This window comes from Pygocentrus nattereri, chromosome 4 (assembly GCF_015220715.1).
Source record: "Pygocentrus nattereri isolate fPygNat1 chromosome 4, fPygNat1.pri, whole genome shotgun sequence".
Taxonomy (NCBI): Eukaryota; Metazoa; Chordata; class Actinopteri; order Characiformes; family Serrasalmidae; genus Pygocentrus; species Pygocentrus nattereri.
Genome location: NC_051214.1, coordinates 46979465 through 46997236, shown reverse-complemented (window position 1 = coordinate 46997236; position 17772 = coordinate 46979465). Strand labels below are relative to the sequence as shown.

Here is a 17772-nt window from a genome sequence, read left to right as displayed (position 1 = left end):
CAGATATTTAATCGAAAAAAAGAAATCAGTTTTATTTTCTAAATCGGAAAACGCGCTGAACTCATGACGAACTGCGAGTTGCAAAGGGTTTTTGGCTGGAAAAAAGGAAAAAGATTTAATTACTGAGTTAAACACACTCTGTAACAAAAATAATCCCACAGATGAGGACCAACAGAAAATTATGGAATTGAATAATAAACTTGATGCTATCTTTGTCCACAAAGCTAAAGGCGCTTATATTCGATCAGAGGCCAAATGGATAGAAGAAGGAGAACAAAACACCTCCTATTTTTGCAAATTAGAGAAAAAACATCAGGAGAGAAATATGATTAAATCTTTGCTAATTGGTAACAAAGAATGCTCTGATCCCAAAACAATTTCCAATGAAATCTTCTCATTTTATAGTCGTTTATATAGAACAGCATATTCAGAACATGCCTCCTTAATGTTCCTTGAACTGATTAAAGACTATGTTCCCACAATAGATAATGAATTCAGAAATATTTGTGATGCAGATCTAACGCTTAGTGAACTGGATAATGCAGTCAGTCATCTACATGTGGACAAATCTCCAGGCTCTGATGGTCTAACAGCAAACATCTACAAGCATTTCTGCCCTGAAATTCGTGAATTCCTGTATAAGGTGTTGATTGAGGCTCTTGATGAACAGGCTGATGATGGCTTCTGAGTCTGTCTGTTGTGCAGCTCTGTGACAGCAGTCTGCCACTGAACACACTCCTCTGCTTCATGATGATGGTGTGAAGTGGGTGACTATCATTGTTCATGATTGAAAGCAGTTTATCCAAAGCCCTCCTATCCTTCCTATTTAGATTGTTTCTACAGTTCATTTATGATTTATAAGTCAATGCTCTAGTGCTGTAAAAGGTGCACACTGCTGTCTCATGACTTTATAATGGTAATGCCTTACAGTGTTGTACATTTGAGGTTTTCAATAAAAAAGAGAAAAAAAAAAGTTGCAAAGGGTTTGGCAAAGTAAAAGTCACCACTGAAAGCAAACAAACAAAAACAATCTATATTCTACATTTTACTCCATCAGGGTTAAAAAAAAACTAGTGTAACTAGCACCGTCAAAAGTTACTATTAATGAGATCGTACATTTTTATAAAACATTATTAAAATGTATTTCCTGTTTTAAAACGCAGTCGTGCTTTTGCAGTCACATGGCGCTCTGTGACCCTCTTTCGCACTTCAAAATAAAAGTTTCAATAAACGTTAAACATTTGTTCATTGTTTTATAATTAACACCGATCATTCAGTATTACAGAGTGAGGCAAACACAAAATGCAACCAAGTCAATAAGCACAAAAGAAAATAAAGTCCAATTTTATTTTGTTTTTCCGAAAGGCCACCAGTACGTCACATGACCTGCTGTGAGCTGTAACGTGATTTTCACTATGAGGGTCAGAAAACAGTAAAACCGGCCGCAGCGTTTCTGCAGTAAAATCTACATAACAGCAAAACACAAGCGACAGTTCGAGCCTAGAAACTCGCTTCATAGATCTACGTGTACTTTCGAGCAGCGCTGCTTCGAGGTTGATTTAAACAGGACACGATGTCGGGCAAAGATCGGATCGACATTTTCCCGTCGAGGATGTAAGTAGCTAAAGCCGCATACGCGTACTTGCTCCAATTTTCCCGTTCCACCTTAAATAGCGCAGGTTACGTTCTGTTGGCTCCGGCGTTAGAATGTAACTGCTACAATTTAAGGTGGAACGGGAGTATTCGAAAACGAAGCTGGTGAATAAGAGCTTGGCTTCAGCTTGTTCGCCGTAAACATGCTGTGTGGACCGTCACACGAAATCATGAACGATTTTCAGGTCGAATTTGCGTTGAGTCGGTCTGACTGGTTCGTGTCTTCACTGTAATGGTTACAAACAGAGCCGTGCACCCCACATGGCCTTATTAGGGTTATATATTAGCTGCTAGTCTGTAAAATGTAATATTCCCAGAATGAGATTGAAAATGATGAATTTGAAGGTTTGTTTGATGTGCACTGGTATTTACATCTTATCCAGAGCGACTTACAGTTTGATCATTTTACACAGGGAGGCCAAGGTGGTGTTAGGAGTCTTGCCCAAGGACTCTTATTGGTATAGTGTAGGGTGGTTACCCAGGTGGGGATTGAACCCCAGTCTACAGTGTAGAAGGCAGAGGTGTTAACCACTACACTAACCAACCAACCACTGTATCCTGAGAGCCATTAAGCAAGGTCATTAGACGATGTGAGTGTAGATTTTAAAGTTTTTCTTTTGAAAAGCAAATTTAAACAGCTTTGTGAAAGCAGCCTTATACAAAGGAGGCTCTCTCAATGTGTATATATGTAGTATTAAGATGTGTGGTTATTCGACATAGCTGGCTATTAACTCACTCATGCAAAAAACAGAAGTCTCTTTTATTCACTGTCATGTGATGCGAGGCTCCTGCCAGATGGGGAAATCCAAAGAGAAGTACTCAAGGCTTTGAAAATGATTTGTTCTCTACCTCTACCGATTTTTCAAGACCTCTGAATAATTCAGTGATTGAGATGTAGGCAAAGTCAGAGAGGGTTTGGTGTGAAATGGTTCAGATTTCTGTACAGTGGTGGTGATGGGAACCAGGGGTCATCATGTCTACAACACAAATATAGACATTTTATTTACCATCCAGAACCACCAAAGAACCTACATGTGTCTTCTGAGCTTTGTGTGATGTTGATGGTGAAATAATCAGTTTTCTTTAATGATTTTAACGATTTTGCCTCACAACACATGCAACTGTTCACTATGAATACATTTAAAAACATATTTTAATGCAAAATCTTAAGCAAAAACAATGTCTCTGACATCAGGCAGTGTATTTATAACAGTTTAATGTATTAACTTTGTGTGTGGGAGCTTTTAGAGGCATTGAAGTCTTGAGACGTCTGGTTACTATCATCACCGCTGTGAGTTTCCCTAGAATGGAGCATTTTGCGTTAAATCGCTCTGATTGACTTTGACTTTGTTTACATCTTAACTTTAAATATGCAGAAATTTTGGGTGGAATTCTCCTTTAAACCCAGTCCTGTGTTAAACTGTACAGTGTAATTCCATCCTTCACTAAAGAAAGCTGAAAACTGTTTTCTTATAGAAAAGTAAGCAAACTGCCAACATTTTGGTTGTGAAGGGGTAATTTCTCTGTGGTCAGTGAATTAGATCAAATTAGGTCTTAACTAATTTAAGGATTTACGAATCACTTTTACGTCTACGTTGTTGTTCCGGGTTTTTTTCTGCATCTCTGAAATGCTCTCATTGATGGTTTTAGGGCGCAGACCATTATGAAGGCTCGTCTGAAAGGAGCCCAGACTGGACGTAATCTGCTGAAGAAGAAAGCTGACGCCCTTTCCATGCGCTTCCGGCAGATTCTTAGGAAAATTATCGAGGTAGGAGGTAGCACAGTACCAGGTCATGTGATCATAGAGTCGTTACATGTTTATCTGTTTCGCTCATAATATTGTGCCTATTAGGCCGGTTACAGTTATTTCTTCACTGTCTAATCGTAATAATTGCGCAGTTGTGCGTTTACTCCACAATAGAACCAGTTGTTTTCCACACTGGAGGTGCAAGGATTCTCCAATAGACCTGATGATGTTGTTTCTGTAAACGTGGACTGAAATGCAGACAAAAATATTAGAAAGAACACAATCAAGTCTATTAGAAATCCCTTCATTCCTCACAGATCAAGGATCTGGACATGTGGTTAGCACCACATGGGGAATAAGCTTCCACTACTTCTAAGCTACATCAGGCTGTCTGTTCTCAATTTACATTTGACTACTTTTTTGGAACATGGCTTTTCTGCAACAAATCAACAGGACTGTAGCTGCTTTCCATGAAGGATCTCATAAAGTTTCTCTGAAGTCAAATGCAGCCTCGCTTAGTATATAGCCTGGCTGTGTGTGTGTGTATGTATGTGTGTGTGTGTGTGTGTGTGTGTGTGTGTATATATATATATATATATATATATATATATATATATATATATATATATATATATATATATATATACACACACACATACATACATACACACACACACACACACACACACACACACACACATATATATACATACATACATGCATACATATATATGCTTGTGTCTGTATCATCTCAGGTCTCACTCTTTTGCCTGTATTTATTAGAGAATGAAATTTATTTACCTTGTTTTAATGCCAGTTTAACACCTTTTCCTCTGCTGCACAGACCAAGACACTGATGGGAGAAGTCATGAGGGAAGCCGCCTTTTCTTTAGCTGAAGCCAAGTTTGCTGCTGGTGACTTTAGGTAGGAATGGCCTGTGCTAATATCAAAGCTAATGTGTGTCTGATGGTGAGTTCGGCTCTCCAGCTCACAGATCATGCGTTGTTTTTTCAGCACTACTGTTATCCAGAACGTGAACAAGGCCCAGGTGAAGGTCAGAGCAAAGAAGGACAACGTAGCAGGTCTGGCCGCTTTTAAATGACTTCTTTTCAAAATTACTATTAAAGCTGCACTAACAGGCTGAAATACACTACTCACAGAAAGTTGGGGATATTTGGCTTTCGGGTGAAATTTATGGAAAACATAAGTTCACGCTACAGTGATGTTATATCATGAAAGTAGGGCATTTCTGTAGAAGCATGCGATGGTGATTTCCTCATCTCAAACAATTTATTGAATCAAAAGCCAACAGCAGTGGTGGGTAAGACCCCAACAAACAATCTCAATGTCTCAATAACTCGTCATGCGCCCTTGAGCATCAGTTACAGCTTGAGCGCGACGTCTCCTGCTGTTCACCAGTCGACTCGTTGTCTGCTGAGGCACGGCATCCCACTCTTCTTGAAGGGTGGCCCTCAGGTCATTGAGGTTCTGGGGAATTATGAGCCTCTACACAGCCACTCAGCTGATCCCATAGGTTTTCTATGGGATTGAGGTTTGGAGAAAGTGCAGGCCGCTCCATTTGAGGTACCCCGGTCTCCAGCAGCCGTTCCCTAAAGATGCGACCTCGATGAGCTGGAGCACCGTCGTCCATGAGGATGAAATTAGGCCTGTGTTGTTCGTGCAGAGGCACAGTGACTGGATTAATGGTGTTATTCAGTAGTTTGGGCTCGTCACGGTACCATTGACAAAGTGTGGGGCAGTTCTGTATTGACTGGACACGCCTGCCCACACTGTAACACCACCACCACCACCTCGCTGTCGAGCTCCTTGTTAGAAAACAGCAAGATGTGCCGAAAGTGCTGAAACACTGAACAGCTGGACATGTGCATTCAGAAGTTTACAGAAGGTCGCATTAAGTTCACCTGTAAAGGTTAGAGGGCATTTTAGGTTCATTCCTGAAATTTCACCCGAAAGCCAAATATCCCCAACCTTTTGTGAGTAGTGTATGCTGAGTGTGCGCTGCTCCGAGTTGGTCTTTAAAACCTGAAATAATCATTTAAAGTCACACTCAGAGGCTCAGAAAGAAGGTCTGGCTTGATATTTCGGTCTCAAATGATATCAAAATTAACATTATACTTATGAAGATGTGATGACACTAATAGATAATTCACTCACATCCTCAGAAGACACGTTCTTCACCAGGTTTTGACCGAGTTCTCTTTTTCTCATTAAAGCTTTTATGAACTTTTGTGCATTGTGTCATGTAATTATGTTAACATATTATTGGCTTGTGCGGAACTAATATTCTAATATTTACTTATTTGTTAATTTTACTTTCTGCCTTATTTGGCCCCAGGTGTGACTCTGCCTGTGTTTGAGCACTACCAGGAAGGAGGAGACAGTAAGTTTGGCTGTAAAAATTAATTTCATCACAAAAACTCCACTCTACTGTATGTCCCCTGTCAGATGTGCACTCAAGGGAGTTTCAGTGGAAGCTGTAATACAGCTGTAATGTACGGAAGCTGAAAAATAAAGGTTACATTTTGAATAATTTTTTATAGGTTATGAACTGACTGGTCTGGCCAGAGGTGGAGAGCAGCTGTCCAGACTGAAGAGGAACTATGCCAAAGCTGTGGAGCTGCTGGTGGAGTTGGCCTCCCTGCAGGTAGGAGGCATTCAGAAATAAATACAATTTTAATAAATAAGTTATATAATGTATACGCAGGTTTACAAGACAGCAGTGCGTCCTGCTATGATGTTTGGTTTGGAGACTGTGGCTCTGTCTAAAAGACAGGAGGCTGAGCTGGAGGTGGCGGAGATGAAGATGCTGAGATTTTCGTTGGGAGTGACGAGGCTGGACAAGATTAGAAATGAGCAGATCAGAGGGACAGTGAAGGTGGAGCAGCTTGGAGATAAAGCCAGAGAGGCCAGGTTGAGATGGTTTGGACATGTGTTGAGGAGGAATAGTGGATATATTGGGCAAAGAATGTTGGAGATGGAGCTGCCGGGTAGAAGGAGAAGAGGTAGACCTCAGAGAAGGTTTATGGATGTAGTGAAGGTGGACATGGAGATGGTTGGTGTGAAAGTAGAGGAGGCAATGGATGGAGGCAGATGATCCGCCGTGGCGACCCCTAAAGGGAGCAGCCGAAAGACGAAGAAGAAGAAGTTATATAATGTATACGCTGAAGTTATAAGGGGTGTTTCAGCCCCGACTGCTCTTCGAATGAGGTACAATACAGGGCAGCCAACCACAACAGAGGTCATTTACATTTATCAGTCTTAAAGGCACTGTAAAAAAAACCAAAAAAAAAAACAGCCTTTTTAAGGAACAAAGACAGCCTGGACAGTGGAAATGTAAAAATGAATTAAGACTGTTTTGATAAATAAACCCACACAAACATTATAAGCAAAAAAAATAAAATACAAGAAAAACAAATGAAATGGGCTCTTTAAGGAAAAAAAGTTTTACAGTGAGTGTTAGTTGTTCTTTTAGTCTGGGACAGGTCAAACAGTGCCTTTAGTTGTTTATTTTTTCCTTGTGTGTTTATTATGTTTGTATTATTTATGCTGTTAACATCTACATATTAAAGCATTGGAGTTTACTTGTCTTACGGGGCAAAGAAAAGCTTATAAACTGGAAGTCATGAACATGAGGCAAGAAAGGCAGATAGCTGATAGCTCTTTTACTTACAGACATCCTTCGTCACTTTGGACGAGGCCATCAAGATCACTAATCGCCGTGTGAATGCCATCGAGCATGGTGAGTAGATTTTGTTTAAATCCTTTTTTTAGAAGTATTTTTAGTTTCACTTGTGTCCTTTTTTTCTTAATGAGAAGCGTTTTTTTTTCTTCAAGGTTCAAAATAAAAAGAACCGAAATGCATATCGTTGCTGTTGGAAGAAAACCTTGTATCTCCATTTTTGACATAATTTGAAAGTATCTGTTACTCTTTACATTGTATGTAAATTTTATGATGAGTGGCCTAAAAGAAATGACCCAAAATGACACGGGAAAAATTCTGGTTCCATTGACTTACATTGAAAGTGAAGTATGTTTTTTCCTTCTCCTGTAAAGTTACTATTTTGGAGATACGAGGTTTTCTCCCGACAGCAGCGATATAATCATCATCTCCTTTGACTTCTCCCTCTTTTACTCAGTGATCATCCCAAGGATCGAGCGCACCCTCACTTACATTATCACTGAGCTGGACGAGAGAGAAAGAGAAGAGTTTTACAGGTGGGTCAACATGGTCTTTGGGCTCAAAGGCTGGACAAATGCAACAAAAACCATTCATCTGAATATATTTTCAAGTTTCGAATGATTCCCCCCCATTACATCAGTTATCTTTAAGGCTGAGATTTTGCTCAATGACTGATTCAAACAGCAACCAGTCAGACAGCTAGAAGAGTGAAGAAAACGGCGAAGAGAAGCACGTAAACACCTCCTGAACAGCACAGCGTAGAGACAGAGGAGCTGCATGCGTAACACAGGCGAACAAGAGCAGTTCTCACGTTTATAACGTTGGATCCAGCTGTCTTTACAATTTCAGCTCGGCTCCTAGTTTGTAGTGATATGTTTCTCCAGCTCTCACTGTATCAACGCTTCTCAGCACCATATTAATCCCCAGTTTGCGCTTTCACTGCACATAAAAGCACAAACGGGTCCGATCCAGTACATTTAGCTTTGTTTGTGGCGTGAGATCTGAGGAGAACTGGGAGTTTGAGTTCTTATTTGAAGCTGAAACTCATACAGTGCCTTGAGAAAGTATTCATACCCCTTGAAATTTTTCATGTTACACCCACAAACTTAATGTATTTTATTGGGCTTTTATGCGATAGACCAACACAAAGTAGCCAAGTAATTGGGAAGTGAAAAGGAAATTTTACATAATTTAGTTTTCAAAAATTGTAATGAATAAAAATCTGAAAAGTGTGCCGTGCATTTGTATTCAGCCCCCTGTACTCTGATCCCCCTAAAAAAATCCAGTCTAACCAGAACTCTTCAGAAGTCATCTAGTTAGTAAATAATAGTCCACCTGTGTGTCATTTATTCTTAGTATAACAAGAGCTGTTCTGTGAAGGCCTCAGAGGTTTGTTAGAGAACATTAGTGATCAAACAGCGTCATGAAAACAAAGGAACACACAAGGGGTAAAGTTGTGGAAAAGTGTAAAACAGGGTTAGGTTATAAAAAATATCCCAAGCTATGAACATCTCACGCAGCACTGTTCGATCCATCATCTGAAAATAGAAGGAGTATGGCTCAACTGCAAACCTACCAAGACATGGGCGTCCACCTAAACTGATAGCCCAGGCAAGGAGAGCTTTAATTAGTGAAGCAGCCAAGAGGCCCGTGATCACTCTGGAGGAGCTGCAGAGATCCACAGCTCAGGTGGGAGAATCTGTCCACAGGACAACTCTTAGTCATGTACTGTAAATCTGACCTTTATGGAAGAGTGGCAAGAAGAGAGCCATTTTTGAAAGCAGCCATAAGAAGTCCTGCTTGCAGTTTGCCACAAGCCATGTAAAGGACACAGCAAACATGCGGAAGAAGGTGCTCTGGTCAGAACTTTATGACCTAAATGAAAATGTTAAAACTAACACAGCACATCACCCTGAACACACCATCCCCACTGTGAAACATGGTGGTGGCAGCATCATGAGGTAGGGATGCTTCTCTTCAGCAGGGACAGGGAAGCTGGTCAGAGTTGATGGGAAGATGGATGAAGCTAAATACAGGGCAATCCTGGAGGAAGACCTGATAGAGGCTTGAGATTGAGACGGAGGATCACTTGCCTGCAGGACAACGACCCTAAACATGCAGCCAGAGCTACAATGGAAAGTTTTAGATCAAAGCATATTTATTTGTTAGAATGGCCCAGTCAAAGTCCAGACCTGAACCCCATTGAGAATCTGTGACAAGACTTGAAAATTGCTGTTCAGACATTCTCCATCCAATCTGACTGAGCTTGAGCTACAACCCCAATTCCAATGAAGTTGGGACGTTGTGTAAAACATAAATAAAAACGGAATACGATGATTTGTAAATCCATTTTAACCTACATTCAATTGAATACACTACAAAGACGAGATATTTTATGTTCAAATGGATAAACTTTATTGTTTTGTTGCCCCTGAGCCAACTTCTTTGGAACGCGTTGCAGGCGTCAAATTCAAAATGAGTGAATATTTGCAAAAAAGACTGGGAAAGTTGAGGAATGCTCAAAAAACACCTGTTTGGAACATTCCACAGGTGAACAGGTTAACTGGAAACAGGTGAGTGTCATGATTGGGTATAAAGGGAGCGTCCCTGAAAGGCTCAGTCGTTCACAAGCAAGGACGGGCGAGGTTCACCACTTAGTGAACAACTGCGTGAGCAAATAGTCCAACAGTTTAAGAACAAAGTTTCTCAACGTGCAACTGCAGGAATTTAGGGATTTCATCATCTACAGTCCATAATATCATCAAAAGATTCAGAGAATCTGGAGAAATCTCTGCAAGTAAGCGGCAAGGCAGAAAACCAACACTGAACGCCCGTGACCTTCGACCCCTCAGGCGGCACTGCATTAAAAACCCACATCATTCTGTAACGGATATTCCCACATTCTGTGAAGGCACCATTAATGCTGAAATGTACATCCAGGTTTTGGAGCAACATCTTCTGCCATCCAAGCAGCGTCTTTTTCAGGGACGTCCTGCTTATTTCAGCAAGACGATGCCAAGACACATTCTGCACGTGTTACAACAGTCTCTGAATGTGCAAAGCTGGTAGAGACATACCCCAAAAGACTTGCAGCTGTAGTTGCAGTGAAAGGTGGTCCTACAAAGTATTGCCTGGGGGGCTAAATACAAATGCCCGCCACACTCTTCAGATTTTTATTTGTAAAATATTTTGAAAGCCATGAATAATTTTCTTTTCACAACTACTTGCTACTTTGAGTTGGTCTATCACATAAAATTCCAATAAAATACATTGTTTGTGGGTGTAATGTGAAAAGTGTGGGAAAGTTGAAGGGTTATAAATTTTTTTTCAAGGCACTGTATTGTGTGTGTGTGTGGTATTCTCTCTCTTTGCATCGTCGTCTAGTGGTAGTGCCCAGGTGGTTGTGATGTTAAAGAGGTGGCGTGTTTCATTCTTCAATGTGCTGAATAGCAAAAACATCCTGTTACAAAGAATGAGGATGGAGAGGTTGTGAAATGGTAAAAATTGCATTGCATGCTTTTGGTGTATAAAGCTACACAAATCACTGCATGGGAAATACAATATAAGGAAAAGTGTCCAATGTGGGTCCAGCTTGTCTCTGTTCTACTCCACTAGGCTGAAGAAAATCCAGGAGAAGAAGAAGCAGCTTCGGGAGAGGACGGAGAAGGAGATTGCCCAGCGTCTGGCCAAGCTCGGACCCATGGCTGAGCCGGCCAACATGCTAAACGAGGAGGCCGATGAAGACCTGCTGTTTGAGTAAAGCTCCGCCCCGCAGCTTCCAACCCAAAACCCTATTTATTCTGTGCCTCTGAGGCCATATTCACCACGGTTTTGTGAAATTGAAAAAGATTTGTCATTGTTTTGTGTACATGTTGGTGCTTATGTTTTGCTTTGGGGAGAAGAGGAATGTTCACGTTACGACAAAAGCATGTTCACCAGACCTCTGTTAAAAAAAAAAACCCCAAAAAACAAAAAAAACACAAAAAGGAAAGAAAGCAAGTCATTGGTTTCTGCTGCCGATGATTTTTTTCCTGTATAGTAAGTAAAGTATGCTGTGTCTGGTCTTGTCTGTGTGAGTGGCTTATTTTTGATGACTGAAAATCACACCTGTAGAATAGTAAATGGATTTATTCAGAAACGTCCTGAAAATATCATTCCAAGTGACGGTACTTGCTCACATTCTACTCTGATACTCGTCTGAGTGTTGAAAGAAAGCCAGCGTAGCCACATGTGCGGTTTATTATGACTGAAAAACTCCAGATCCTTATTTACTGTGAGCGTGGACGGAGGCTGTGGCTGATTACTGAATTACACGATCAAAAAAAAAGATGGTTCTTTAAGGGTTCTTTAGTAAATAAATTCTATGTAGAACCATAAACTCTTAAAGGGTTCTTTGCATGGTGAAAGGATTCTTCAGACTGATGGAGAATGTGCTGTAGATGGTTCTAGATCGCACCAAAAGGATTCTTGTTACAATTGCGAATCACAATGCAAAGAATCCTTTAATATGCAGAGTTCTAGAACCATCATCTTCACTAAAGAACCCTTGAAGATGATCTTTTTGACGTGTGTCCTGAAACTTCTGCATTCTAACTCTTCTTGTCTGTTGAATTAATTGCAATAAAGTGTATAGATGGTACTTTTCTGGCTGAGCTTTTTATTGGCACGCTGACCGTTCTGGCTACAGTGGTGTATAGTCCTTTTTTAGTGCTTAGTATTAAGGTGTCCCATTAGCATACGTGCTAATAAAGAGAATTATGTGAAACCTTCGAATTTTTCTGATACAATAATTCCTAATTACGAGAAATTTTCTTGTTATTGCAACTCATTAAAAAGCTTCAAATGTAACCAAAGATCAAAACGGTTTTGGAATAAAATGAACAACATAAGTCAGAGGTTCTATAACCAGCAGCCCATTTCATTAAAAATAAAGACAATAAGCACATACACTCAGTTAATAATGTATTAATATATCATGAATTTTCTCTTTATATTGATATTAATTACAAAAACACATTTGAAGACAGCGCTATACTGCAGCTAGGCAGGAGCAACATGAAGACATCTGTGTCAATAAAGTATCTTTCTGTCCCACAGTTGAAAAAAACATCCTATTTCAAGTTTCAGTCAGGATTTGCTATAAATAAGCAGGTTATCACAAATGCACAAATCAACATTCCTGAGAATTTACCGGCTACCACAAATAAATCTATCTACCGACAGTACTTCTTTTTTTTTTCTCGAGTTGTTCTAATAGGATGTATTCTACTGAACGTAGATTCTACTGAATCCCAAAGCCATAAACACACAAAATGTTGTGAATGCACAAAAAAATCAAATATTTCAAATCACCTTTAAAAATATGTCTGACTGAACCTCTCGTGCTGCTCAGCGTAAGCTCGTGCTGGCGGTCATCCTTCAAAAGACATGAAATGAGACCAAACGACATAAAAGATACCAATGTAGACATGAACGTGAAAACCTACTGTACCAGTATCTCCTGCTTGACCAGAGCAACACCAGTACTACTGAAAATTGAAGTTTGCTTCCTCACTTTCGCACTGACACTGCAGTCACCTCTCACCTCGTCCTCTCGGCATCTCTGCCTCTCCACTATGGTGTCTGTGTTTGTTGTAAGAGGCACATGAGGGAAACGTGACGTGATAATTTCCCATATGTAAAAGAAATGTATTCATCAAATACACCTGAAAAAGTATGAAAACGGACACATTTTATATGGGTAAACATCGGGCCTCATTCATCAACTGTTCTTCATAAGAAATTTCTTCCCGAGAACCTACGTATGCAGTTGTGATGAAGATTGACATTCATCACTGTTTCTTATTTGGGATTTGTACTTAGGTAAGAAAAGAATCTACACACACTCAAGAGCAGGTGTGAGCAGTTCTGGGCTGTAAGAAGACGTCATGAATCTGACGTAGACGTTTTCTTAGGACCTCTCTCAAGAACACGTAAGAAAAACATATATTGGAGAATGAGGCCCACAGAAATAATAATAAAAAAAGACTGATCATTTCTGATTCCACAGCCTACGTCAACAAACGTAACATTATCTTAACCGCAAAGTCTTCTGCTTCGTTTCAGATCGCTCTCAGCTTCCTTTCTGACTTCTGCAGGTTTGCCCCCAAAATGTCATTGTGCACTTCTGAGTTTATGGCTCCACCAATAAACACAAGCTCAGTGACATCACTGTAAAAAAAAAAAAACAGCCCCGGATTTTGTTTTCGTTCATGCGCTTCACACAACAGTCTAGCTTTTGTCCGCACCATCACTTTCCTGTAAATCTAAAAGTCTTTTCCACCAAAGCAAATAGCATTTTTTTAGTCATTTTATGATGTGCCTAAAGAAAGTTCACTAATGGTTAAAGTGTCCAAATACTCGAAAACGAGAAGCTGTTTGGAGCTTCACAGCTCCAGCGCAAAACTAAAGAAGCAAACTTCAGATACCAAACAAAAGGTCTTCTCTGACTGGCTTTTTGGGGTATTCCTTTAAAATTCCTTTCAAATATCACCTGAAATCAAGTAGGTGTCCAGCATCCCAACATACAGCCAGATTCTAAACGGTGACACTATAAACCAAAAAGAACGCTGAAAGAAGACCGTCCAGCTGCAGTTCACGTCGTCCTGGTTCACACTGAGACGGCTCATGTTCGGGTAAGCAGTCTCAAAGGCCTTCTCCACAGTGAGGTTAATGGTGACTCTCTTTGGGTTTGGAGTATCGCTGCTGTGCTGGTGTGGACTCAGCAGAGCCAGGAGGACGGGACCCACTGAGGCTGCGCGTCCAGTTTATTGACGAGCCGAAGGAGTTCAAAGAAGGCCATGTCCTCATCGCTGTTCACCACGACAGCATCGAACAGGTGGCCATAGTTCTGCTCCATCTCCCGAGCCTTTTCTGTCACCTCCTTCAGCTCCTCAGGCTAAAACACAGCCACACAGCCATGAAGAGAAAGTTAGTGCAAGACAAACAGCACCATGTGGAAAATAAAAAAGAGAGAAGGTGTGAACAGGAAGCTGGCCCAGAACCAACCAACCATCATGCCCCACTAAACCTACTGTTTTGCACATGCGCCCTCAGTCGTTTGCAAAAGTTTATTTAAATGCCACATTTTTATCGATTTTCTAAGTGAAAATAAGTTACACATCCTCTACAGAGAACACATTACTGCACATTTTAATACACAATTACTGTTTACTTACTGAATTTAGCACACTGGGGGCATAAATTGGGGGCAGTCATGGGCTGGAGGTTAGGGAACCAGCCTCATGACCGGAAGGCCGCTGGTTCGATCCCCAGAGCCGACAGCACATGACTGAGGTGTCCTTGAGCAAGACACCTAACCCCCAACTGCTCCCCGGGCGTTGCGGGTTGGGCTGCCCACCACTCCAGGCAAGTGTAAGTGTGTGTGTGTGTGTGTGTGTGTGTGTGTGTGTGTCTGCTCACTAGTGTGTATGTGGTGTTTCACTTCACGGTTGGGTTAAATGCAGAGGTGAAATTTCCCCGTTGTGGGACTAATAAGGGTCACTTATTAATAATAATAATAAAACATAAAATGTGGCTTGTGCATGTTTTTATCAATATGTCAAATTCAGCAAATAATTAGAAAAAGTGCACCAAAATCGACAATATTAAAAGTGTGTTCACCTAGAAAATCAACAAAATGTGTCATTTGACCAAACTTTTGCATACAACTGTGTAGTGGTACACTCTTAAAAACAACAGATCTTTAAGGGTTCTTTAGTAAAAGGAATGGTTTTGTTTAAAACCATTAGTTCCATATAAAACCATTTCATGCTTAAAAGGTAATTTGAGTAGTAAAAAAGTTGATTACATTTACAGCATTTGGCTGACGCTCTTATCCAGAGCGACTTACAATTTGATCATTTTACACAGGGAGGCCAAGGTGGTGTTAGGAGTCTTGCCCAAGGACTCTTATTGGTATAGTGTAGGGTGTTTGCCCAGGTGGGGATTGAACCCCAGTCTACAGCGTAGAAGGCAGAGGTGTTACCCACTACACCAACCAACCAGAATGTCATGTATGTGGTTCTAGAACCAATAAGGGTTCTTCTATTGTTATAGGTTTGACATCATGATAATAACAGAACCCTTTCTGGTGCTATACAGAAGCATTTTAAATAAAGAGTTCTTTACAGAACCATTCACAATTAAAAACAATAGTTCTTCAAGGGTTCTTTAGTAAAGAAAACGGTTCTATATATAAAGAGTTCTACTGTTATGATGTCAAGCTTGTAACAATAGAAGAACCCTTTTTGGTGCTATATAGAGCCCTTTACAAAAGGGTTCTATATAGAAACATATATAGCGCGTTCACAATCATTCTGAAGAACCTTCTCATGATGCTAAGAATCATGCAAGAAGTTCGTTGCATGTTCATGGTTCTATACAGAACCATTTTCTTTATTACAGAATCCTGGGAGAACCATATTTTTTATGTGTGTATGCAGAACATTCTCTGTTAATCTAAAAAATATTTTCACCATGCAAAGAACCAATGAAGCATGAAATGGTTCTAAATAATAGCTGTGTAAGATTTCAGTTGATGTGTGGAAGGAGAGGCACATTCCCAAACTACAAAAGAGCATTTCCATAAACAAAACTCCTTGTTGCTACTGAAGCTAACATTAGGGCCTCTATAACAAGTCATCAGCCAGCCTACGCTGGAGTACAACATTCCCCTGATGACAAATTTTTAGAGGTAATATCTAAAATCTATAAGCTAGACACTTTGATTTTATTATTCTGATCTGTGCTGCAGCTTTAAGCTGCTGCCACACCTGCACCCAATATCACAGCATGATCATCCATGACTCACTGTGCTGAACAGCCAGTCGCCTCTTAGGTTCAGTGCAGCACTTTATTTGGTATATACTATTCAAACAGGAGTTTGTGGAGTTTGCATGTTCTCCCCGTGTCTGCGTGGGTTTCCTCCGGGTTCTCCGGTTTCCCCCACTGTCCAAAGACATGCAGTCAGGCCAATTGGACGTGCTAAATTGCCCCTAGGTGTGAGTGTGCGAGTGACTGTCTGTGTCTGTCTGTCTGCCCTGCGATGGACTGGTGACCTGTCCAGGGTGTATCCTGCCTTCCGCCCGATGACAGTGACCCTGAGGGAGATGCGGCTTGGAAAATGGATGGATGGATATTCAAACAGGCAACTGACTTTTCATTAAGAACTTAAAATGACAGTTTGGGCCATTAAAGAGCAAAGGATGTCATTTATACTGCAACAGGGCTAATACAAAGAACTGGAAATGTGACAGTGTGTTCACATGTTTCAAACACAGTGTCACCAGATGATTTGGCTGTAAAGAAATCTGAATCAGAGCCAGCCATAAAAACAAACTGACCAGTGCACCTCGAATAATCTAATAAACAAACATTGTGTTTTTAAACGTGTACAACTTGTTTGTCCAAGATGTAGCAGGAATTACCTTGAGGTTTCTTCCTTCTTTGGACAGCAGGGTGCGCAGATGCTCTTGTGGAGGAGGAGCGATGAAGATGACATATGGTTTGAGATTAGTGGAGCGAAGCACACGCAGAGACTGGAAATACAGCAAGGGGAGAAAGTCACGCACAGATTTAAGAAGAGAGAGAGAGAGAGAGAGAGAGAGAGAGAGAGAGAGAGAGAGAGAGAGAGAGAGAGAGAGAGAGAGAGAGAGAGAGAGAGAGAGAGAGAGAGAGAGAGAGAGAGAGAGAGAGAGAGAGAGAGGAATATAATAGAATAAACTGATTCACAAGCAGTGCAACTCAGTGATGTGCATGATAGGAGGTCAAAGTCATCTAGTGTGCTAAGTATTTTAGGTGCTTCAATATACACTCTCTGGCCACTTTATCAGAAACACCTTTCTTGTAGCTCCACCTTGTAGGTGTACAGAAACTGTGGCTCATCTGTTGATGCAAAGTTTATGTTAGTCACCCTGTACTTTTCCATCAGTGACCAGTTTCTGACCAAAGAGCTACACTTGGCTGGAAATATTTGGGTGGCGCTCCACTCTAGCAGTCACAACCTAGACAATGTGAGGGTAGGTGTTTCTAATAAAGTGGCCAGGTTTAATAATAAATTGTAAATTCTTTAAAGTCTTTAAAGTTGCTGCTACTACCGTTTTATGTACAGTTTTATCTACTGTGTAAAAGTATTCCCCCTTCTAGATTTCTTCTACTTTTGCATATTTGTCACACTTGAATGTTTCAGTTGATAAAACTACTCTTAATGTTAGTCAAAGAGAACCCACGTAAACATAAAGTACTGTTTTTAAAGGGCGATTTCATGGATTGAAATTCTGCTCAGCCTTAGCTGGTTGTATGTGAAAAAGAAACTGCCACCTTAGCTACTAAACCAGCCAGTTAACGAAATTCATTTCACTACTTGGTTCAATTTCACCAGCCACACCCAGGCATGTCTACGGTCAGACCTTCTGAAACCTAAGCAACACTTAAATAGAAACTGTCCGGCAATGTGAAGTAGGCGAGGAGGTCTTTAAAAGCAGCACATGATGCCATGTTCTGAAGAGATTCGAATACAGATGTGAAACAAAGTTAGCGAAATCTACCAGCCTGGAAATGGTTCCAAAGCCATTGCTAAGGTTCTGGGACCGCATAGAACCACAGTGAGACCCATTATCCACAAATAGAGAAA

The 17772-nt window shown here is 40.6% G+C and overlaps 2 protein-coding genes across 3 annotated transcripts in view; one reads left to right on the top strand and one right to left on the bottom strand.

Moving 5' to 3' along the window:
* Nucleotides 1-1392: 1392 nt before the first annotated feature.
* Nucleotides 1393-11739, top strand: atp6v1d (ATPase H+ transporting V1 subunit D). Its single transcript, XM_037537392.1, has 9 exons — nt 1393-1614; nt 3304-3421; nt 4245-4324; nt 4415-4482; nt 5757-5801; nt 5962-6065; nt 7094-7160; nt 7558-7636; nt 10716-11739. The coding sequence occupies exons 1-9, from the start codon at nt 1574-1576 to the stop codon at nt 10858-10860; spliced, it is 747 nt and encodes a 248-aa protein (XP_037393289.1). The 5' UTR covers nt 1393-1573; the 3' UTR covers nt 10861-11739.
* Nucleotides 11740-12058: 319 nt separating this feature from the next.
* The window catches only part of mpp5b (membrane protein, palmitoylated 5b (MAGUK p55 subfamily member 5)), a 45119-nt gene continuing 39405 nt past the window's right edge, over nt 12059-17772 (bottom strand). For both annotated transcript variants that reach the window (XM_017695671.2, XM_017695672.2), the window contains 2 exons: nt 16568-16678; nt 12059-14037 (listed from right to left, as the gene is read on the bottom strand). In XM_017695671.2, coding sequence (XP_017551160.1) covers nt 13861-14037; nt 16568-16678 — 288 coding nt within the window. In that variant the 3' untranslated portion in view covers nt 12059-13860. The remainder of the gene's footprint in view (nt 14038-16567; nt 16679-17772) is intronic.

Coding starts and splice junctions, on each gene's coding strand:
- atp6v1d (XM_037537392.1), top strand. CDS start 1,574: ATGTCGGGCAAAGATCGGATCGACATTTTCCCGTCGAGGAT. Junction 3,422..4,244: donor TTCTTAGGAAAATTATCGAG/GTAGGAGGTAGC, acceptor TCTGCTGCACAG/ACCAAGACACTGATGGGAGA. Junction 5,802..5,961: donor CTACCAGGAAGGAGGAGACA/GTAAGTTTGGCT, acceptor AATTTTTTATAG/GTTATGAACTGACTGGTCTG.